The sequence below is a fragment of the Peromyscus leucopus genome, chromosome 8b (genome assembly GCF_004664715.2).
Source record: "Peromyscus leucopus breed LL Stock chromosome 8b, UCI_PerLeu_2.1, whole genome shotgun sequence".
Lineage (NCBI taxonomy): Eukaryota > Metazoa > Chordata > Mammalia > Rodentia > Cricetidae > Peromyscus > Peromyscus leucopus.
Window position 1 is genome coordinate 1,426,308 of NC_051086.1, and position 25,204 is coordinate 1,451,511.

The 25,204-nt window shown below is 40.6% G+C and overlaps 1 protein-coding gene across 2 annotated transcripts in view; it reads left to right on the forward strand.

Annotated features, from left to right (window-relative positions):
- LOC114710614 (CREB binding protein) overlaps positions 1-25,204 on the forward strand; it is a 143,020-nt gene that overhangs the window by 19,349 nt on the left and 98,467 nt on the right. For both annotated transcript variants that reach the window (XM_028894801.2, XM_028894800.2), the window contains exon 2: positions 9,477-10,186. In XM_028894801.2, the coding sequence (XP_028750634.1) occupies positions 9,477-10,186 (710 nt within the window). The remainder of the gene's footprint in view (positions 1-9,476; positions 10,187-25,204) is intronic.

Here is a 25,204-nt window from a genome sequence, read left to right on the forward strand (position 1 = left end):
CACTGACATAGTGGCTAATAAAACTGCTTTCTCCTTTCCCCGTCATTGGAGAACTATCCCATCATATATTTGTATAATTGCTACAGATTTCCAAGGCTAAGTAAGCTTTATTTCTTCCAGAGTGGGCATAAGCTATTCAGGCTGAGGTTATCAAGGCTGAGCCATAGAGAACATACAGTAGTGCCTAGGCCCTACTATGTGGGTGTGGGTGATGGGACTGTGGCAGTCATTGTCTGAAGTTGAGCTGTCAGTTTTTGAGTGACTGTGGCACTCAAAATAATTGATAATCATAATAATTGATGTTTATTGAGCTCTTATTACATACCAGGCTTGCTGTACACACAGTTTACTACTGAGTTCTCTCATCTCTGACCCTGTGGACCGCAGACAGCAGTGGTAATGACAGTTGTGATTTGAACTCAGAGCCACTGGTGCTCTTCTCACGAGAGCAGACAGCCCTATGTTTGTGTGTAGTTAGAAATAGTTTGATAAATAGGTTGAGGAAGTATAGGACGGTCTCCAGGTTATTTAAGAATAGTAGCCCTATAAAAGTGTCTACCCAGCCCTCTTGAAATGTGTACTTTGTAGCATGTCTTGCCTCAAGTTTTTTGACAAATTTTTTTTAAATTGAGTTAAGTGCGGTGGCATATGTCTTTTAATCCTAGCACCTGGAAGGCAGAGGCCGGAATATCTCTGAGTTTGAGGCCAACTTGATTTATATAGTATCTCTGTGAGTTTGAGACCAAGTTGGTCTAAATAGTGCGTTCCAAGCCAGCCAGGATTACATAGTAAAACCCTGACTCAAACAAAGAAAAATCCAACAAACAAGCCTCACATTTTATCATAAATAACACGTTTTGATATATGTGTATTTATTTGTATGTACTTATTATATGTGTGCGTGCATGCATAGTGGATTGGCTTAATGGAACTAATATACAGATGCTTTACCTCACATTGTGTCCAGGAGTCACTTGGGAATTAAACATTTCTTTTCCTTAGTTTTTTCCAGGGTAACTGAATAGACATGTTCAGCTTTTAAAAGATTTGAGAGAAACACTTGAGTAGTCCATTATAGTACAAATGAATACCAAAAGAAAACCTAGAGCACTCTGAAAAACTAAAGAAAGATTTTTCACAGAGAGTAAGGGTACTAGAAAGAAATAAGGAGTGGATGGGAAGACAAAATATTTCTGGGAAGGGTGCTTCACTCTTGGAAGTGGGGGAAATATGAATGTAACAAAACAGTATTGTGGACTGGAGAAATGTCTTAACAGTTAGGAACCTTTGCTGCTTTTGTAGAGGATTGTAGTTTGATCCCCAGCACTCACATTTGTTGGCTTACAACCACAAGTACCTCAGCTCTAGGGGATCCAGAGCCCTCTTCTGGCATCTGAAGACACTTGCACTTGAGTGCACATACTCTTCCCCTCACGTACACATATTAAAAATTGAAACCCAGCATCTGTTTCTCCCAGTACCATACCTTCCACTATGGCTAGCATTTGTGTGTGTCAGCCTAGGGATCCAGGTTCATGAATGCTGAGGTGTAGCCATAGGATGAAGGATTCTAGGACACCAGAATCCCCCCTGGAACATAAGAAGTGGAAAGAGAAAGATGAGTCAAACAATGTAACATTCCAAGAGAATTTATTAGTTTTTGTTCTGTTTTTGTTTTTAAAATGTAGTAATAAATGTTAAGGTTACTGTTTTATGTATTTGACTAAATTGCTTTGTATAATTGATGCACTTACAATGTTTATTGAGTACCTAATACTGGCATTTATGCCAAAGCACTAAGTTGATAGTGGTAAGCCAGACATAGCTTCTCAGTGCTTTCACAGAGCTTGTACCCTCCTGAGTAACAAAGTGAAGTTGGTAGAAGAACTTTTACAACTCACTCGATATGTCCATAGAGCTCAAGAATTCATTCTTCTGGCCAATAGAAGGTACGATAAAGTGGTTTGTCAGCATGCTTTGATACAAATGCCAAGTCTGTCAGAACAGAGGATTTGGGCCTCTGAATGTAATACAAAAGAGAATAGGGGTTTTAAAAAAGATAGTTCTTTATTCTTGATCTTTAAAGTTTCTTTTTTGTTTTTGTATGCGTGTGAAGGCCAGAGGTGGCCTTCAGGTGTCATGGCTCAGGAGCTTTGTTCTTCATGTTTTCTAAGACAGGGACTTTCTTGAGGCTCACTGATTAGGCTAGGCTGGCTGGCCATTGGGCCCCAGAGATCTGCCTGTGCTCCCCAGTGCTAGGATTACTAGTGCATACACTATACCTTCCTTGAAAAAAACAAAAAAAACAAAACAAACAAACAAAAAAAAAACTTGAGTGCTAGGATTTGAACTCAGGTCTTTTATGCTTATTTGACAAGCTCTTTGCTGATTGAGCCGTCTCCCTAATTTTTTTTTTTTTCTTTTTCTTCAAGACAGGGTTTCTCTGTGTAGCTTTGCGCCTTTCCTGGAACTCACTTGGTAGCCCAGGCTAGCCTTGAACTCACAGAGCCTGGCTCTGCCTCCTGAGTGCTGGGATTAAAAGCGTGTGCCACCACCGCCCGACCCTAATTTTTATTATTATTTGATTTTTGTTTTTTTTGAGTTTTGCAGCAGGGTCTCATGTAGCATTGGCTGGTTTTGAACTCTTAATCTTCCTTCCTAATTTCACCTCCTAAGTGCTGGAATTGTGTATTTTGTGCTTGGCAAGAAAAGAGGGTATTTTAGAAAACCCAAAGAGGGTGTATTTTGTGTATGATTTGTTGACTGGTGCATTTGAAACCTCTGTCTGATATTATTGGCTGTACACATTGATTCAGCCACTTACCTGCTTTTTCTTGTTTGTTTGGAGTTCTAAGAATTTAATCCAGGACCTTGAATATGCTAGGCAAGTATTCTGTGGCTGAGCCTTATCTTTCCCCCATTTATTATTTTTAAATTTTGATAAATTGCCCAGGCTGGCCCTGAGTTTTTGATTCTGTCTCAGCCTCCTGAATAACTTGGATTACAGTTGTGTATTTCTACACGTGGGTCTTTTTAAGAATAGTCTCGCTGTGTTGGTAATCCTCTGGATTACCTAAGTGCCTAAGACTACAGTCACAGGTCTTTGTGCCTGGCTAATCCTGGTGGTTGATTGTGTGAAATGATCTGCTTTCCCCCCTTCTTAGTATCTGGCAGTAGTTCATTGTTAAATTTGAGATACTGATGTTTCTATCTTGGTTTCTTCACCACTTCTCTCCTTCCCACCTTCTTCTCCTCTTTTTCACCCCCTTTTTACTCCTCCCTCTTCCCCCTTAACATTTCTCCTTTTCTTCCTCCCCAGCCAGCTCTGGATTTTGTTCTGGCCCTTTGATACAGAATCTTGCTCTGTAGCCCAGGCTGTTCTGGAACTTGCAAGTCTGCATCAGCCTTCTGAGTGCTGGAATTACTACAGATGTGTACCCACCTCTTCTGGCTCACAGCTCATGTGGGGTACCATTTATCTTTGAGCATTCAGAAGTGGTTGGTTGGTACCTGAGCAAGGTTTGCAGACTGCTGTGATTTGGGTTCCTCAGCTAGCAATGAAGCATCCTTGGTTATTTTACTTGGTGTAGTTTTCTGTCTTAAGTCCTTACACTTTCCTATTTCCACATTGTACCTCCTTGGCTTCACAGTGGTTCAGTGGAAATGGGGAAACTCATTCTAGCATATCACCTTATTTAAAGAGATGGATTTCAGTTTGGTAGACAGGAAGCCTCAGCATTGGGAACATTCTTTTTTTTTGTTTGTGTTTGTTTTTTTGTTTTTTTGAGACAGGGTTTCTCTGTGTAGCTTTGCGCCTTTCCTGGATCTTGCTCCAGGCTGGCCTCGAACTCACAAAGATCTGCCACCTCTGCCTCCCGAGTGCTGGGATTAAAGGCGTGCACCACCACCACCACCACCACCACCACCACCACCACCACCACCACCACCACCACCACCACCACCACCACCGCCCACCCGGCCATTAGGAACATTTTTATTTCAAGCCATCCAGTGTGATAGGAGATGCTGGTATTTGATGTATGACCTCAACTTCTACTACTAAAGGCAAAAGCCCTTGAAGGAGGGTGTCCCTGTCTGTGCATCTTCAGCTTTGCATTCTCCCAGGGCTCTGGTGATTGGCAGAGAAGAAGAGTCTGTGCCTGGGATTGAAGTGGTAGCTCTGAACTGAACCTTTGGGACTTCAGATGGGTTAGATTGTTGTTACTCAACACACTGTTGGGATACTGTGGTGTGCAGAAAACCTAGGTCTGCTATGTCACCGTATCCTGGCTTGTCGTCTTCACTTGCTTTTGATTTTTTAAATTAGAGAATAGTGGTAAGAACAGGAGTAATGGTTTGTTTGCAGACCATCTGTCTTTCAAAAGAGCCACACCCTGAGTCTCATGTGTATATCTTGCCTTTAGTCCCAGCATATGGGAGGCTGAGGCAGGCAGATTTTGGTGAGATCAGATTAGCCTGGTCTACATATCTACTTTGTGAGTTCCAGGTGAGCCAAGAGTACACAGTGAGAAGCTGTCTCAAAAACCAGACACACAACAAAAATACAGAATCACACCTAGGACATTTGGTTGTACTGGTTTCATGTATTTGAACTGGTAGATGAGGATGTAACAATTGGTCAACTCTAGCCGCTGCACCCAAACAGTTGTTAAGTGTATTTGGATGGATGAGAAAAGTGATTAAGAAAGACAAAAGGTAACAAGCTAGTAAAAAGGGAAACCAAATTAATTATCAGGGAAAACACCTTGTTGACAGTTCTAAAAGTGCTTGTGCATTTGATAAGAAGTAGAATACTATGTAAATGAAAACTGGTCTGATGGTAGAGTGGTGGAGTGGTGGGCAAATATTAAAGGTAAGAAATGGTTAGAGTGAATTTTTGCTTAAGTATTTGTTTGTTTACTCTTTAGACAGGGCTTTACTATATATCCCTGGCTCTCCTGGAACTCACAGAGATCCATCTGCCTCTGACTCCTGAGTGTAGTGTGTTAAAGGTGTGTGACACCTTTAAGACACCTAGTTGTCTGCAGGATATTATTAAGTTAACCCGTCTGTGGTACAGGATGTTTTAGTCCAACTTTTATCATCATAGAACTCTCCCATGTGATGATCTCTGCTTTGCAGGTGAGGATTTTAGGATGAAGAAAAGTAGTTTGCTCCAAGGACACGTGGCCAGGTGTTAAGTGGGAATCTGAATTCCTGGGTTCAGCTTTTCCATTTGTCTCTAGCAAGTAGGGGTCCTGACATGGCCCTGTGAATTACCCTAAACATTTCTTTTGTACTGCCCCCCTTTCTTGGGCTCTGCCTCCTTCAGGGAAGAGTGCTGGAGATACTTAAAAGAGTCCATAGGAAAATTCTTCAGTTGTGTTTGCCAATCCAGTGTCTGACATTGTCTCCTCATCCCACCCCAGGCAGATAGAATGAAATCAGATTTTGTCATACTTGATTCACTGGTTTGGATGAAGTTCTCTGTTCTCACTCAAGGATTGAGGAAAACTCCACTGAAAACAGGAGATTTAAGAAGTGCTGACTACTCAGGAGAAGCTTCTGGGTTGTCTGTCCTTCCAGGATTAGATTCCCTTGAAATTAACAATCCAGTGACCCTGAAGAGGCATCCCATAGCGGGGACCTTCTGTAAAACAATTCCCATTTCAAGTGGCTTGTAAGTGCCTGTTACTCCAACTCTGCTCTGGTTCCTTCAGGCAATGCATCAGTGTGCACCCGTCACTCCCTGCCACGTACACCTAATTAAAAAGTACTAACAGTACTAAATAGAAAGTGTGAGTGAGTGAGAGAGAGAGAGAGAAAATGAATGAATGAGTGAGTGAATGAATGAATGAATGAATATGTGTGTGAGCCAGGATGGGGTGGGGAAGCAGTCTGGAAGGCAGCACATAAAATATTGCTACGGCAGAGAGAGGGCTTATTTTGAACTTTTCTCCCCTTTCCTGTGGTGGAGATCAAACTCAGGACGTCACACATGGTAGATAATGCATTCTGTTACTGAACTACTTTCCCAACACTTAAACTGTATTTTGTATGATTTGTACCTGGAAACCTTAGTGAATCTCCAAGTTTCAGATAATTTTGTAGCTAAGAACTATGGGTGGACCCAACGGGAAACAGGAGAACCCTCTAAGTTGTCTGCTCTTAAAGAATCAGATTTTTTTTTTCTTCAAATTGACAATCCAGTGACCCTCTTAGGCACCCCATATGAAGGACCTTCTACAAAAAAATCTTTAGAAATGTCATGGAAACTAGTGGCTAAGGACCCTTTGTAGATTATCACGATGACAGGGACATGAGGAGTAAATGTACTGGGTTTTTAAGTTGGGTTTTCATAAGGGAAAGGGACATGTTAAAAGGCATTATTGGGACAACCATGAAGTTTGAATAGGGCCAGTGTATTAATGTAACTCTGTTATACTTCCTGAATTTGACAAGTGTACTGTGATTATGTTTAAAAGGATGTTCTTGGGCAAAAGGGAAATTTTCTGTTCACACAGGTACTGCAAAACCCATGTGCCCGTGTGTGTATCCCTCATTTAGTATAGTCAGGTGTGAAGCTACAGCAATGTGTTAGAATTGGCATGCTAGGCTAGTAAGTTCAGAGAATGTTAGGGGTCAAAGAGGGACTTGGCGGTTCTGCAGGGAGAGCCTAATGGAAGTCTGTGTAGTGCTGTTGAGTATCTGAGTGGAGCTGGAGCTTGGTTTCCAGCCAAGAGAGAATTCGGAAGGATTACTGATATACATGGCAGTTCTAACTTGTGTTAATGGCTAGAAAATAGTGTGTACCCTGAGATGCCAGCTAAAACAGCTGAATTAAAAGTCAAGGTAAATGGTTTTAACTCTACAAAGTGTATTTTCTCATAAAACAAGACACTTGAAGGTAGGAAGATTCTAGGGCTGGATGATTTAACAGTTCAGACTTCACCAATTCAGTTGTTAAATACGTCTTTCTTAATTATGTGTAGATGTTGGTGGGTGGGTACATGTGTGTGAGGGTGCTCCTGTGGAGGCTAAAGGCATTAGATCCCCTTGGAGCTGGAGTTACAGGCTCTTGTGAGCTGTCTGACATGGATTCTGGCACCTAAACTTAGGGTCCTCTGGAAGACCAATATGTGGTCTTAACTACTGTGCCATCTCTCCAGCTCTATCAATTAAGTTTCTACCAACTTAGATGTTGCCTTTTTTTCCCCCTCTGCCCATCCAGTGTGGATGGATGGTGATGACTTTTTTTTTCCTGGTTGCAAGATGGTTTCCATATGCTCATGGAGAAATCTGGTGATGAAAAGGGGGACTTCTTTCTGAGCAACCCTTGCTAATGGGAAGGAAAACCTTTAAACAGATTATCTTGACTAACAAGATAGTCAGCTTCCCTGGGTGGGATTGTGTCTCCTGCACTGGAATGTGGCCAGTTTCCCTCCTGTGGCCAGGGAAGATGCTACCCTTCCTCAAAGGACACTCCCAGGCAGCCACCTCAGAGCTACATGGGTTTGTCCACAGTGAAAGGCAGTGGTGGTAGGAGAGGACTAGGTAGCTAGAATGTATGGTCTGCTATCTTGAAGAAAAGTTCTTAAATTTCTGAAGGGATGGCAGATGGCAGTTATTAAAGAAGGAAAACCTCCCAAACTCAACATTGCATTCACTACCTCACTGTTTTACCAGCATGACTAATTTTATTTTTGGCCAGTTATATTCCAGTCATTGTTCTCTTCTCATATCCATTTGTATAAGTTTTTTCAGTTTCATGCTTTTCCATAAGTACATATATATTCTTACATTTCTATAGTAATCATAATTACTTAAAACAGTTTTGTCATGTATGGATGTTTATTAAGCTTTGTAATAGTGATAGTTAATTTTTTATTTTGAGACAGTGTTTCTCTGTGTAGCCCTGGCTGTCCTGGAACTCAAGAGATCTGCCTCCCAAGTGCTGGGATTAAAGGCCACCACCTGCCTATAATAGCTCATTCTTGTTAAATTTATATTACGCCCAGACCTTAGTGATTTCCATTCGTTAAATCATCTAGTACCCAGAACAACCCCTACTAGTGTAGGGGTCATTATTGCCCTGTTTTCTAGATAAGGAAAGTATGAAGTACAGAGAGACTAAGATACCCAAAGTTGTATAGCTGGCATGGAACACTGGTGCAGAGTTGGGGTTCTGGTGCAGGGAATCTCATATGTTGAATCTCATTAGGTTGAACTGCCTTTGGGTGTTAGTGTTACAAATAACATTGTGGTGGACATAGTTTGCACACTTCATTCTTTATTTGCACATGCATAGACAGGCTGCTAACTGAAGAGCACCCTGGAGGTTGGAGAGTGAAGGAAGAGAGGTGATAAGATTACGCTGCAGAGGAGGATTGCTTTGAAAGAAGCCAGAAAAAGGAAATTGCTTGTGTTTTAGTTTGTTTCTGACCAAGAAGACTGATCTGTTTTATCTTTTGGGATGGTTGCCTGTTTACATGCCTTGCCCATTTATACCAGAAGTCACTGTATTCCTCATTTTCCTGTGTGATCATCCTTCTCATGTAGTGCAAGGATCTTTAAGTTTGACTATGTTTTAACCACTTTTTAATTTCTCTACTTTTGTGCATGTTTCTTCAACCCTTTCAAAAACCACAAATGACATTTTCTAGTGTATTTAAAAAATAATTTAACTTTCAAATATGCAATTACTTAGGTTGAGTTTAATTTCTCCTAAATTGCTATTCATAGAACTCATATCTAATTACTTTTTGCATGTCTGCTTTTTATCTATTTTATTCATTCATTCATTCACTTACTTATTTTTGAGGCAGGGTTTTTCTTGTAACCTTGGCTGTGTTGGAACTAACTCTAGACCAGGCTGGCCTCAAACTCACAGAGATCTGCCTGTTTCTGCCTCCCAAGTGCTGGGGTTAAAGGTGTGTGCCACCACCACCCGGCTCCAGCTTACTTTTTATTTTTTGATACAATGACTTCATGTAACTTAAGATGGCTTTGAACTCCCTATCTTTAAAATTACCAGTATTGGCTTTGAACTTTTGATTCTCCCATCTCCACTTCCAAGTGCTATTATTACATGTATGTATCACCATACCTGGCTTCATGCTTACATTCTTAAAAGCATCCTAACATTTTAATTTACTGAATTTTTAAAGATTTGTTATTATTTTTTAATTTGTATATCTGAGTTTTTTCTTCATACCATACTGTTTAATTTCTGTTTTTGGATATGATTTTAAAATAAGAGATGGCCCATTCTCATTATTGTTTAATGTTTCCTTTTTCTGAACTTGAAAAGTGTTTTTCCTTTTTTTAATCTCTCCAAATGATGTTTCAGATCTGTTTGATATTATTCTTAAGATGTGCTAGTAGTCTGTGTGAAATGCTCCATTAGATTCAAGATCATAGTAACATGACGGTTAGGTTTTCTTAGATTCTCATTTCCATTTCTGCTTAATTTCTAGATTTTGGATCATTGTTTGACTTGGAAAATGATCTTCCTGATGAGCTGATCCCTAATGGAGAATTAAGCCTTTTAAACAGTGGGAGCCTTGTTCCAGATGCTGCATCCAAACATAAACAACTGTCGGAGCTTCTTAGAGGAGGCAGCGGCTCTAGCATCAACCCAGGGATAGGAAATGTGAGTGCCAGCAGCCCTGTGCAACAGGGCCTTGGTGGCCAGGCTCAAGGGCAGCCCAACAGTACAAACATGGCCAGCCTGGGTGCCATGGGCAAGAGCCCTCTGAACCAGGGAGACTCATCAACCCCTAGCCTGCCCAAACAGGCAGCCAGCACCTCTGGGCCTACCCCGCCTGCCTCCCAAGCACTGAATCCTCAAGCACAAAAGCAAGTGGGGCTGGTGACCAGTAGCCCTGCCACATCACAGACTGGACCTGGGATCTGCATGAATGCTAACTTCAACCAGACCCACCCAGGCCTTCTCAATAGTAACTCTGGCCATAGCTTAATGAATCAGGCTCAACAAGGGCAGGCTCAAGTCATGAATGGATCTCTTGGGGCTGCTGGAAGAGGAAGGGGAGCTGGAATGCCCTACCCTGCTCCAACCATGCAAGGGGCCACAAGCAGTGTACTGGCTGAGACCTTGACACAGGTTTCCCCACAGATGGCTAGCCATGCTGGACTGAATACGGCGCAGGCAGGAGGCATGACCAAGGTAAGTGAGCTGAAGTACTTGAATGCTTCTTGACTGATGGTCGGCATTTCCTCTCAAGTAACATGGCAACATGGGACTCTTTGGCTCCTTTTTATCCCTTCTGTTAAGAGTTGTACATGTCACATGAAAGAGACAGATTTTTTTGGGGGGTGGATTGGGGGAGTCCCTTTCAGATAAAAAAAAAAACAACTCTACTTCCTATATTTAAAATGAAAAAAAATTTTTTTTTGAGATCATATTTTGTTGTGTAGACTGAGGCTAGCTTTGAACTCCCATGCAGCCTAGGCTGTTCTCAACTCATGGACCCCCTGCTGCAGCCTCCTAAGTGCTGAGATTACATATGTGTGCCACTGATTGCCAGTTTTTAACCTCTGTGGAAAATATATAGAAACAAGACTACACAGTTGAAGGGCACTTTCTGCTGAGAACCAACTTTTTAATGCATCAGAGGATCTGGTAAAGGATGCTTACTTACTCGGCTAATGAAGTACATCCTCCTGTCTACCCTTTTCTTTCCATCACTTGGGAATGTGTTTACTGTCACGGTCTCCATTTTACTCATAAAGAAGCTGTGTTTTGAGATGGTCAGCTCTTGCTGCTGTGACAGTGGTGAGGGACTGAGTAGAGCCAGGGGATTGTAGACCCTTGCTTGTATCCCAGTGAAAATGTTAGAGCAGTGGTTCTCAAATTGGGGAGTCCTCACACCAGCAGTACCAGCATTACCTGGGAGCTTGTTAGAGAGATGGACTCACTGACTGGCATACTGAAGGTATGTTGCCCAACACTCTGGGCTTTCAGAATTCTCTGCATAGTTCCAAGGTCATTCTGCATGGTCTCCATCTCTGTTCTAGAGAAAGGCCTGGGCTGTAGTTTGCAACCATCAGCCTGTGGCTGCTGTGTATAACTTGGAGAAGAGGGAAGGATGTGACGAAAGCTAGATGTGGTACAGCTAAAAAACATGGAGACGGATGAGAGTAGGGTACAGAGAGACCCAGGCTGATTGCATTGAAATACCAAACCTTTTAGAGGCTCTGTGACCCCAGGCTTTTGAATGGCAGCCACTGGGTGCGCCTGTTTTTGTGCAGGGCTGTTGTGTGAATTTGATTAGTTCTAAAGGGAAAAGGAGAAATGAGAATAAAATTTCCTGGAGAGTTGAGGAGAACATGGGCAGACTGGTGTAAAGTCTTGAGGCTACCATAGGTAAGAAGATGTTATATTTTGTTTTTTAACTTAAGAAATAAAAGTGAAGTCATTTCTAATATTAAAATTGCACTTATCTTTTTTCAAAAAATTAGTAGAGGGAGAAGGTTAACTTAATTGTGGTTGTCCTTGGCAGAAGAGGGTGTGGTGCACATACACCCTTTTTACTGTTAGAGTGCAAGGAGACTTTTAATGAGCTTCCTGCCTCTGGGTAGATCAGTTGTTGGACCCTTCTAATTCATATTCCAGACTACCAGTTTAAAAACTACCCAGTTTTTTGTTGTTGTTGGGTTTTTTTTTTTTTTTTTTTTTTTTTTTTTTTTTGAGAATTGGGATTACGTTTGGATTGTTTAAAATGTAAAACTAACCTAATGCAATAGTTTTTAAACTGTTTGGTCCCAGATTATTGAAAAATCTTAAAGATTATAAAGGATCCCGCTTGGTTTTTGAGAGAGGGTCTCATTTTGTAACCCTAGCTGGCCTAGAGCTGGCTGTATGGAGCAGGCTGGCCTCAGACATGACTATCCTCTGCACGTGCTGCCTGAGTGCTGTGGTTGCAGTGATTGCCATCGTGCCTACCTAAGAGGTTTCTTTACAGCTAGTACTTACAAAAAAGTGTCTTAAAAATATATTTATGTGTGGATGTTTGCCTGTGTGGATGTCTGTACTACATGTGGACAGTGCCTATGGAGACCTCCCACAACTGGAGTTACAGCTGCTATGTGGGTTCTGGGAATCAATCCCAGATCCTCTGCAAGAAGAGCAAGTGCTCTTTTGGTTTTTCAGGACAGGGTTTCTCTGTGAAACAGTCCTGGCTGTCCTGGAACTCTCTCTGTAGACCAGGCTGGTCTTGAACTCATAGAGATCTTCCTGCTTCTGCCTCCCAAGTGCTAGGATTAAAGGCCTGCGCCACCACTGTCTGGCCTCAGCAAGTGCTCTTAATTACAGGCATCCTTCTAGCTTCTGTTTACAGAAAAATTTAAAATGCAAGCCCATATTTCATTAAACATGAGATTCGGTGGCATTACACATTACAAAAGATCTAGACAACTCTACTCAATAACTTAACACCCTAAGTTGGATATGATTCCTTGTTTTTCATTCTTCATAGGACTGTAGTAGTATCTGGTTTGGTAGGATACATTCTCTATGGACTAGATACTTAGATTGTTTCAGTGTTTCACTGTTGCCATAGTTTATATTTTGTACATTTATATCTTTGTGCAAGTGAATAAGTGTTGGATAAAGTTTTGGAGATGTAGTTAATTTTTTTTTAAGTTTATGTATATGTTTGCCTCCGTGTACATATGCTATGGTGTGTGTGCAGAGGCAAGAAGAGGGTATCAGATCCCCAGAGCTTGAGTTAGAGGCTGTGTGTGGGACCTGTTGTGAGTGATGGAAACTGAACTGGAGTTCTCTGGAAGAATGGCAAGTGCTCTTACATTGTTCAGCCATTTCTCCAGCCCTGGTGGGGAATTTCTAACGAAAGAATACTGACATTTAAAATAAACAGATGAACCTGAGTGTTATGTTGTACTCTTTAATTCTAACATTCACAAGGCAAGGAGGATTATTGCCAAGTTTGAGTCCACCCTGAGATAAACAGCAATTTCTAGGCTTGCCAGGACTACACAGTAAGACCTTCTTTAGAACAAAAACAAAACTTCAAAAAGAATATAGATATTACCAAATATTTTGAAAAATATTGTGCGAATTTCACCCTTGCTTATGTTGAATGAACCTGTCTAAATCTTCACCAACATTAGATGTTATTAGATATTAGTATCCTTACACTTGTAATTCTAACCAAATTGTTTTTATTAGGATGTTTCCATAAATTTGTAAATAATAATTGTCTTTCTCAGATTATTTTATGTGTTTTTGCGCGTGCGCACGCATGCATGTGTGCTTTGTATGTGCACATGGGTGCCTGTCTGCTTGCATGCCCAGTGCTAGGGATCCAACCCAGATATTCACATTTGTTAGGCAAGTCTCCTACCACTAAGCTGTAGCTTATTATTTTTATGTATTCAAAGTTGAAGACTTTCAGTAGACCTCTTTCCCTCTCTTTACAGTTTACAGTGTGCCTGTCACATATTTGTCAGGTGTATGTTTTCAGTTTGTATGGAAACATTCATTTTTCCCTTCTTTGCCTTTAAGATTGTATACCATCTTCAAAAGTGTTTTCCCTATTCCAAACTATAAATATTCTTGTGTGTTAGATGTGGTGACACTTGTAGTCCTAACAACTTGGGAGGCAGAGGTAAGGGGGTGGCTTGAGTTCCAGAGTTGGAGACCAACATAAACAATAAAAACAAGGTCTGTTGTTGCCTTCTTCCCCCTAAAAAAGGTGAAAGAAATGTATTCTCTTATGTTTCCTTCTTATTTCTTGAATCTTGACCTCACTTTTGGTTGTGGCATAGCACTTGTTTAGTAAGCATGAGGCCCTGGGCACCCCCCCCCCACCCTAGCACCATGCTCCAAGAAGTCCTGCCTCCCAATAAACAAAGACTCACCAAAGAAGTTAATTTTAACCAAAGAGCAATCCAGTGTTGTTTTTTTAACTGATAGTAGTCACAGTGTAATCTATTTAGATTTTAGTAGTCCATCTTCCCTCTATTGTTATGTGTTTTGCATTGGTTATTGATCTCTACCTGTATTTGTGCCAGAAAGTCATCCTAGCTGTTCACTCAGCTTTTGTTCATGAGGGTGATGGTGAACTTACACGTGGTTCTCAACCCTGGCCACACATTAGAATTGCTTGGACAGTTTTACAGACACTGTTGTCTGAACCTCATTGCTGACCAATTAGGTTAGAATCTCTAGGGCATGTCCAGGACACAGTTATAGTTTATTTTCCTCAAATGATTTTCATGGCAGATGGGGATAAGGACCACTATTTTAAGTAAGCATGAGGACATGAGTTTGATCCCTAGCACCCAGGCTTGGCTGGAGAGATAACCAGATACCTAGGGCTTGGTACCAGCCAGCCTAGTCTGATTGATGAGCATGAGACCAATGAAATACCATCTCAGAAAACTGAAGTAGACAGCTTCTTAGGAGTGATGCTAAAGGTTGCCCTCTGGCCTCCATAATGCACCTGCACACATATGTGCACTCTATATGAGTGTAACCCCCCCAAAAAAAACAGATTAATTTTTTTTATTTATTATGGGTTTTCTTGCTATTGGGGGGGGGCAAGTTTGATTTCATTATTTAATTGGCTGTTTTAATGCAGGTATTAATGTGTAGATGTCATTAGAGTCTGGCCGCTTTATGAACTTGTTCTCATCTTAGTACTTTTTTAGCTGATTCTCTTGGGGTTTCCAAGTAGACGTCTTTTGCATTATTGATATTTTTGTCTTCTCCTTGTTGATACCCTTGGGCATCTGTGTTTTTTTTTCTAACTTGAATGGAAGTTTGTCTAGTGTTTTAAGTAGAATGTGAACTTTAATTTGCAGCCAGAGGCAACCATGTATTTTAAAATTAGGGCACAGTCTCCTGTGTTAAATGTTAGGTTTTATTTATACTCATTTCTTACACCTGTAGTAACTACTGAAAGATCTTTGCTTTATCAGATTTCTTCATATTAAATTGAATCACACTTGTAATTGTAAAAATTAGAACTTAATGTAATTCCTGAATTCTGTGTTTCTTTAGGATTTTCTTTTTTAAAGATTTTGTTTGTTTGGTTGGTTTGGTTTTTCAAGACAGGATTTCTTTGTAGTCCTGGCTCTCCTGGAACTCACTCTGTAGACCAGGCTGGCCTCGAACTACGGAGATCCTCCTGCTTCTGCCTCCCAAGTGGATTTTATTATTTTTAATTACATGTATATATGTGTGTGTGGATATGTGCATGTTAGTGCAGGTATCTGGGGAAACTAGAAGACAACGTCAGATTTCCCATGTGCTGCCTGATGTGGGTGCTAGGAATTGAACACGGGTCCTCTAGAAGAGCAGCCAGTACTCTTAGCCACTGAGCCCTCTCTCCAGCCCCTTCTTGTAGGGTTTTTGTTTCTTTCTTTTTCTGGTTTTTTGAGAAGGGTTTCTCTGTGTAGTTTTTGGTGCCTGTCCTGGATCTCACTCTGTAGACCAGGCTGGCCTGGAACTCACAGAGATCTGCCTGGCTCTGCCTCCTGAGTGCTGGGATTAAAGACGTATGCCACCACCGCCCAGCTGGATTTTTGTTTCTTATTTATCAGTAAGATTGACTTGTGATTCTTTTTGTGCTTTTCAGGTTTTCTTTATTAGTGTTATGTAAACCCGATCAAAGAAAGATTAGAAGTTTCTTCTGTCTCCTCGTTGGACAGTTGAAGTCACGTTGACATGATTTAGTTCTTTGTACAAGCATGGGGGCCTGAAGCTGTCTCCTCCTCTGTCTTTGTCTGCCTTTCTGTGGAAACTTAGGGCTTCTCTCTTCCAGACTGACTTGAAATTATTGTCAACTTTCCAGCTGTATTCTGGTTTTGGACTTTGGTCTTTTGAATTGATGTAGCTGTGTCTGTGTTTCAGGAAAGTATGAATTTACTCTGATTTTTAAGAAAAACCAAACTACTTACTTCTTTTATTTCTCATTAAAATATATGTAGTAAGTTAGAGCTCAGTGTTTAAGCGCACCTGCTGTTTTTGTAGAGGACCCAAGCTCAATTCCCAGTACCTATGTGGTGGTTTACAAACATCCATGACTCCACTTCTGGGGACCAACCCAACTCCCTCTTTTGACCTGACCTCTGTGGGTACTGGGCATGCACATGGTGTATATACATACGTGCAGGCCAACATTTATACACTTAAATAAATCTTGAGTGAGTGAGTGAGTGAGTGTGTGAGTGTGTGTGTGAGTGTGTGTGTGTTTGTGTGAGTGTGTGAGTGTATGAGTGTGTGTGATAGGAACAGTAGGGTATAGAATAAATAAATCTAAAGTATATGTGTACAGTAAGGGCATTTAAATTCCATAGAACAGGTTAAGACAGTGAATAAATTCACATCTCAGTCAATAAGTTGCAGAACCCTCTTGTATTCTACTTAGCCTGGCTTTAAGCCCTCTTAATCATGAGCTATGCAGTCTGAACCATGGGTCAGTTGTACAAATTATATTTTAACAGAAATTCTCTTCTTTCATTTATTATCTTAAAAGTAATATAATTCTTTGCTGGAGAGATGGCTCAGCAGTTAAGAGCACTTGACACTCTTCCAAAGAACCCAGGTTCAGACCTCAGCACTGATTTTAGACAGCTCACAACCACCTATAGCTCCAGCTCCTGGGGATCTGGCATCCTCTTCTGGCCTCTGCTGGCACCCATAAACACACAGATAAACACAGATATAATCTTGAAAATTTTCTTTTAATTCTTAAGCATTCTTGATGATTGTGAGTTATTTCTCCCTCTATTTAATAATTGTGTGCGACTAAGAAAATGCTGTGAGTTTTTGTTTTGTTTTGTTTGTTCAATTTTGAGATGATACCAATCTAACCTAAGCTGGCTAACCTGAGACTCAGGGACTTCCTGCCTTAGCCTGCCCAGGGCTGTCATAGGCATGTGCTACCAGCAAGAAATAGTTATGATAGGAAAAATGTGAGCAGTTTTAAAACAAACTGGCAATGAGAACAAGACAGGCACAGTCAAAATCTGGAGCAAACTAAATCCATTTCTCCATTTCACTGTAGCAAAGCCTGCTATCTTTTAGGGAGCTTGTGTCACTTTTTAAAACTTTTTTTTTATGCACTAGTGTTCTGCATGCATATATGTCTGTTTAAGGATATTGGATCCCCTGGAGCTGGGGTTACCTGGACAGTTAAGCCACCATGTGGATATTGGGAATTGAACCTGGTCCTCTGGAAGAACAGCCAGTGTTCTTAACCTTTGAGTCATCTCTCCAGCTGTCCCCCTCCTTTTTTTTTTTTTTTTTTTTTTTAATTTTTAAGATAGGGTTTTTCTGTGTAGCACTGGTTGTCCTGGAACTAAGCAGACCAGGCTAGCCGCAAACTCACAGAGATCCACCTGCCTCTGCCTCCAAGTGCTGGGATTAAAGACGTGTGCCACCACTGCCCGGCTTGCTTGTGTTACTTTTGCTACTGAAAATAACCCAAATAGTTGGCCTGCATGTAGAAGGAGAACAAAAAAGATGAACTTCAATGGGATTAGAAATCACACAGACACTCAGATTATTTTTTTCCTGTGATAGGTGCTGAGAGATGTTGCTTTGTACAGAATGTTGCAGAAGAGAGTGGGAAGTGTTTTGTGTTACTTGGTGTTCTAGTTTGCTTTTTGTTGCTTTGCTTTGGTGACCAAAAGCAGTTTAGTGGGGAGGAGAATTTCAGCTTGTACTCAGGTCACAGTCCTTCGTTGGGAAGTTAGGTTGGAACTCAAGCAAAAATGAAGCAGAAACCATGGAGGAACACTGGCTTCCTCTCTGGCTTATGTTCAGCTAGCTTTCTTATACAGCCCAGCGTTTCCTGTCTAGAGATGGTGCTGCCTCCATGAGCTGTGCCCTCCCATGTCAGGTACCAGTCAACACTCTCATAGACAGAGGTCATAGGCCAATATGATCTGGGCAACTCCTTAATTGGATTCCTCTTCCAGGTGACTCTAGGTTATGTCAGGTTGACAGTAAAAGCTAACTAGCAAGCCTGGTTAAGTGGTCCAAGAGTCTTTTTGATTCTAAGGCTAATAAAAAAATTTACTATTGTGTGTCACCCTAGAAATCATTTTTGTTTTTTCTCACACACCTGAAAAGATACTGAAGTAAGTAGATACATTAAAAAAAATTTCTTAGAGGGTTAAGAGTAGGCCCTTTTAGTATGTGAGGAGACTTCAGATACTTCACTTTTTTTTTTAAGAACGTGTGCAGAAAGGTGGAGCTTGATATTGCCTAGGAGTCTTGAACTTTTTATTCTTAGAGTAAAGGTTTTTATGTAGATCCAGGTTCCAGCCACAATGAGCTGGAACCAGTGGTTTAAAATCAAAGCTGGACTTTACACACAAAGTGTCCAAGAGCCAGACTGAGCTTTAATTCAGCAATTTTGGGGTGTAGCTTGAGAATTTGTGTTTTTAACAAGTTCTTCCAAGGTGAACCTACATTATACAAATCAGAAATTGCACTCTGAGAATGTGTTCTAAAAGAACTAAAAGAATAGATTAACAGAATGTAGTTATTGAAGAATTAGCAGAATCAAGTTGCCTGTTGAAGGAATGGTTAGTCCATCTTCTTTATTTAAATAGTCAGTTGGGAATCTCTGATAGATAAACTATATGTTTATCTGATGCTTCTCACTTTGATGTAATATCTCATCCCCCCCCCCCCGAAATAGTGTAAAGAAAGGAAGCTAGCAAGATGCTTCCTGCTGAGCCTGATGGCCTGAGTTTATCATTGGACCCACATGGTGGAGGGAGAACTGATCCCTGCAGGTCGTCCTCTTACTCCATATGAACACCATGGCACATGTGTATATGCAGACATTCCCTCATACACACTCACCCCATAAAAATGTAACTAAATTTAAAAATAATGCAAATAAAGTGGAATTCGCTATTCAGAAAAAAAAAATCATAATTTGGTCTCTTTTGGAGGATCACAACAGAAATAAGTGGTTTGTAAAATGAAACTCCCTAGCGTAGTGAAGTATAATGCAGTGTGGATGTGTACAGCCAATGGAGGAGCAGCTTTGGGGCAGAAGTGCAGAGCAGTTTCAGATATCTTACCATAACTGACTTACCATAACCTGGCTGTCCTGGAACTCTCTCTGTAGACCAGGCTGGTCCTCCTGCCTCTGCCTCCCAAGTGCTGGGAGTCAAGACATGTGCCACCATTGCCTGGCCAAAAAAAGGGGGAAAAAAGTTTTTTATTGCATAAAATTGGAAAACATGGGATTTTCTAGAGAGAAAAACATAATTCTATCCCTGACAGTCTTTTGTTTATATTTGTTTATAATATGTGTGAGCTTGAGTGTGGAAGTCCCATTGCTGCAACAAAGCACCCACAAAAACAACTCAAATAAGGAAGAGTTTATTTTGGCTCACGGTTCCAGGGTCATACTGGCAGGAACTTGAGGCAGCTGGTCACTTTGCATCTTCAGTCAGGAAGAGGAGAGTGATGACTGCTGGTGCTAAATTGCCTTTCTCCTTATTTATGCATTCCAGGATCTCATCCATGGTATGGTGCTGCCTGCTTTAAGGCGGGTCTTTGCATCTTAATGAAGCTAATTTAGAAAATCCATCACAGATATACCGAAAAGCTTGCCTCTTTAGTGATTCTGGGTCCTGTGAAGTTGACAATATTATCCACAACACACCCTGTATTAGTTACTTCCCTATTATGGTGACAAAACGCTCCGAGTAAGGCATTTTATAGAAGAAAGGGTTTATATGAGTTCACAGTTCCAGAGAGATAAGGATCCATCATGGCAGGGAATTGTGGCAGCAGGTAACAGAAACAGCTGAGACCTGCAAGCAGGAAGCAGAGAGAAAACTGAGAATCCACAAATCTTTAAATTCTCAAAGCCAGCCCCCAGGTGTAGCTAGAGTTTTCTGCCTTGCCCACAGTCAGGACAAATCTCTTTAATCCGCCAGTCCCTCAGCCTCTCAGACCCAACCAAGTAAACACAGAGACTTATATTGCTTACAAACTATATGGCCATGGCAGGCTTCTTGCTAACTGTTCTTATGGCTTAAATTAATCCATTTCCATAAATCTATACCTTGCCATGTGGCTCGTGGCTTACTGGCATCTTCACATGCTGATTGTCATGGCGGCAGCTGGCAGTGACTCCTCCCACCTTCCTGTTCTCTCAATTCTCCTCTCTGTTAGTCCTGCCTATACTTCCTGCCTGGCCACTGGCCAATCAGTGTTTTATTTATTGACCAATCAGAGCAAAAGATTTGACATACAGACCATCCCACAGCACCCAGGGACATACTTTCTCCAGGAAGGTCATATACTTAAACCTTCTTCAACAGTACCACCAACTGGAGACCAAGTATTCAAATGCCCAATACTATGGGAGCATTTCTCATTCAAACCACCACATTCCACCCCCTGGCCCCCATAGTCTTGTTGCCATATAACATAATCCAAAAAGAATTTAGTTCAAGTTCAAAAATCCCCATCTTTCACAGTCATAACACTATTTAAAAGTCCAAAATCTCTTATGAGACTCAGGATAGTATTTTACTCTAATGCCTTGTAAAATCAAAAAACAAATTACATACTTCCAAAACAGAACATTACAGAGTATACACTACCATTCCAAAAGGGAGGAATAAAGGCATCATAGTGAGAAAATACTAGATAGAAGCAAGATTGAAACCCAGAAAGGCAAATGTTGTCTTGTAGCTCCATATCTGATGTCAAAGGGCTTAAATGGTTCTGCCTTTCCAGCTTTGCTGTCTGCAATCTGCCACCTACCCGGGTCCACAGCTCTCCTTGGCCAATATCCCATGGCTCTGACATTCACCAACATCTTGGGGTCTCCAGTGCAACTCAGGCTTCATTTCCACAGCCTCATACAGTGGCTCCTCATGTCCTCCATCTAGAGACTCCCTTGTCATATAGCTAGCCTTAGAAGCTCCCAGAAACCATGGAGGAAGATTCCATGACCCCTGACTTTCATGACTGTAAAGCAGTCACCGTCATGTGGATAACAATGACAAGTTTGCCTGTCAGCTTGGAATCCTGGTCCTCCTTAAATCATGCGTGCCCTTGTTTGTTGTTTCTTTCTAGGAGCAGAGAATTCCTTAAGCCTTTTCCTTTCATAAGTTGGAAGCTCAGCTGTGTTGGATATTGCCTTAAGGTCATCTTTCCCTTTATTGCATTGAAAATAAGGCCTTTCCTTAATCTCTGTATTTCTTTCAGCACAAGCTTTAGCTGTAACATTAAATTTCCTGATGGTGTTTTTCTCTTCAAACTGCATTTTGTAGCTCTCTCTTTCTGCCCCATTTGTACTTTTCCATTTTAGACCTGCATAACAGTGGTTACTAATAACCATTTGGCACAATCAGTATTGGCTGTCTTGAAATCTCTGCCAAAGAAATTAGTCCTAAATTTAGCTTCAGGCAAGTCCTTAGGATACAGGTAGAAAGCAGCCATCTCCCCCACTGCGCCCTCCCACCCCCCAAATATCACAGGAACATTTTCTAGCCTAGTTACTAATATTGTTCCTCTCTGAGACCTGTTGGTTAGGGGCCTCCACAGTCCACATAACTCTCAGTACTACTGTCTTCCAAGCTCCTGCTAGGAATCCCATTAAGTTCTAGTCCAGAGTTCAAAACCTCCCACGTTATTCCATAAACAGCACTGTTAGGCATTTGAGAGCAGTAGCCCACTCCCAGATATCAATTTCTGTGTTAGTTACTTTTCTATGGCTATGACAAAGTATCACGACCAAGACATTTTATAAAAGGAAGGGCATATATGTAGCTGGAGGTTTTTCTGTGTCCTGGGCAGCTGTCAGTTGAAACAAATCTCTCCCACTCACATCCCCCAAGTAAACACACAGAGGCTTATATTAATTATAACTGCTTGGCCATTTGCTCAGGCTTATTACTGACTAGCTCTTACACTTAAAGTAGCCTATAATTCTTATCTATGTTTAGTCATGTGGCTTGGTACCTTTTTTTAGTTATGCCTTGTCATCTTGCTTCCTCTGTGTCTGGCTGGTGACTCCTGACTCAGCCTTCCTCTTCCCACAATTCTCCTCATCTGCTTTCTCCACCTGTACTTCCTGCCTGGCTACTGGCCATTCATCATTTTATTTATCAATCAATTAGAGCAACGTATATTCCCAGCATACAGAACAATATTCCACAGCACTTCCCCTTTTCTGTCTAATCAAAAAGGAAGGTTTTATAACATAGTAAAATTACATATAACAAAACAGTTATCAAGCAAGAATTACAGTTATAATATCTAGTCTATTTATATTTGGCAAAATTAAAGAAAATATTTTGTCTATCCTATATTTGTGAGTTCAAGGTTTCATATCTACCTTATCTTATCATAACCAAGGAAAACTGTAATTACAACTATCTAGTCTTCAACTACATCAAAGACCTCAGAAGGATATAATATTACCTAAGTAAGCAGAAAGACATTGTAAGCAACTTCCAAAAATCTCGAATGACTGAGACAGCTGGCTGCCTGGACAGTCACCCAAAGTTTTTCTGCAACATTGGGCTATCCATCTTTAGCCTATAGGCCTAGAGTTTTTCAGTCATTTTTTTTCTTCTGTCCTATAGAATATCTGGCATTCTCCTCTGCGAAGCAGGAATCTGAAGGACCAGCTTGTCTTGCAAAGTTCAGTGGTCACCTTCCTATGGGTCCTGCATGTCCATTTTATACTGTCAATATAATGTCATACTGTCAATCAGTTGAAGCAAGGGCACTTTTTTGCCCAGTGGCTAGCTTTTGCCATAAAGAAAGCATACTTCATAATGAGTTTTTTTTTTAAATCTCCGTCGTCTTCCTTGAAGTATTTGGTGCTGCCAAGAGTAGATGTGTCTTATTGTCCAGAAAAGTCTAAGTTCTTAAAACATTTTAAATGCCATATTTTGTAGATCTTTGAAGTGTTTGAAGATTATCTACCTAACTGAAATATATCTATGTATACCTAGAAAACTTAACTAACCTGACTATAAGTTTGACTGTCATAGAAGACTAATTATAATCTGTATTTAATTATACATTATAATTTTAAATGAGTTTCATAAACATAGTACTTTAAACAAGAGTAGAAATATACATAAAGTATAACAAAATTAACTTTAAATTTGTATCAATAAACTAAAATCCATAGCAATGTAAAACATTTCAAACAAGTTGTTCTTTAAAAGTAGAGTCAATAATCTACTCTTTTAGTCTATCATATCTATATCCTATATTTCTATATCAAATCCCCCTTTCTTCTTTTAGGAAGAGATTGACTATGACCAATAACAATTTGTAACCAACAACCTAAACAAAGACAAACATCCATAATCCATTTTTTTGGGAATATGGGCATAGTTTTCTAGGCTATTTCCTGCTGATAAAGGGTGCTATATTAAGAGGGATCCTGAGAAAATTAAGAATTATGGTCAAGTCCTGATTGGAATAGTCTGTGGTTTTGTATTCTCTGAGTTGCCTTGAAGCTGTTTTTGGATGTTGGATCATCTGAGCCTCTCGGGGTTTTCCTTGGTCAAACCATATTAGCCTGGGAGCAATCCATAGGTTCTCATCTTCTGTGGAAACAAAAGCAGAACCTCTTTTTTAAAGCAATGTATCCTTAGATATTAATTTTGAAATCGAGATACCTTTAAAATATATATATTGATTTAACTCAGCAGCTTTTACAATCAAGTGTCTCTCTGCAGTTAAAAATCCCAAAGACAATATAATCTATACTCTGTGTGTGATTTCCATCTTTTTTGTTTGTTTGTTTGTTTTTTGGTTTTTCGAGACAGGGTTTCTCTGTGTAGCTTTGTGCCTTTCCTGGAACTCATTTGGTAGACCAGGCTGGCCTTGAACTCACAGAGATCCGCCTGGTTCTGCCTCCTGAGTGCTGGGATTAAAGGCGTGCGCCACCACCGCCCGGCTGTGATTTCCATCTTTATGTGGCTTAACTTTTATATTACTTCTACTGTCTCTTTAAAGACTTTATTTTTAAAACTTTTTGTTATATAACTGTCTATATTCCCCTTTTTCTCTCTTTCAAGCCTACATATATTTTTATACATATTGTAAATCATTTAGAGGTTTATTTCATCTGAATCTGTTTTATTGTGAATCCATTGTTTTAAACTGCAGAGTGGTTAGAACAGAAGCAGCAGCCTTGGCTGTTGACTCCGCCCACCTCAGCTTTTTAACATGGCGGTGGTACGTTTACCATCAGCTCTGAGAACCATGTGTACCACCAACTCTCAGAAGCAGTGGGTCTATGCCTCCATCAAAGCAGTGTGTAGCCCAGAAACTTATTTTTTTGTCCTGTATTAGCAAAAGCTTAATCCACCATGCAGCGTACTGAGCGGCTTGGAGACGCCTTTGTGTACCTTGGTGGGAATCTGCCATGCTGCATTCAAGCCCATATACCAAGTGCTGTGAACCTGCTCAGACAAGCTCATGGCTTGTCTGAGACACAACTAGGAAGCTGTTTTTAGCTCCGTTTTAGAATCTCTTATTAAGTTCTCTCCGGTTTTAGGTGGAAACTCTTGCCCCATGTTGGGTGCCATTTGTAGCTGCAAGTTTTCCTGTGTCCCACTTGTGTTCCCCAAGTAGACACACACTTATATGAACTTAAGGTTCTAGGAGATAATCATGGCAGGGAATCGTGGCAACAGGTGGCAGGTAAGACAGCAGGAACAGCTGAGAGTTCACATCTCAAACCACAAGCAGGAAAATGGGAATGGTGTTAAGACTTCAGATTTTCAAAGCCTTCTCCCAGTAACAGACATGGCACATTTAAATCTCTTCAAACAGCACTGCCAACTGGGGACTGAATATTCAAATATCAGAGACTGTGGGGGACATTTCTCACTCAACACCCCCTCCCCCAATTACTGCTAATAGTTTTCATTGGATTGCTTTTACGTACATGTAGAATTACATAATTGGAACCAACCATATGAATAAAAGAATTTTGTATACACACACACACACAAAGATTTTATTTTAATGATCTACTTTATTTGCAACAAATATGTAAATTATTTACTAATAACAATGTGATGAGCTATACTTCATATTCCATGTAATTAGTTCAGTAATTCAGTGGTTTTTCAGTGTATACAAAGATACATGTAGCCATTATAAATTGTGAAACATTTTTATCAGTTTATGTAAACTGTG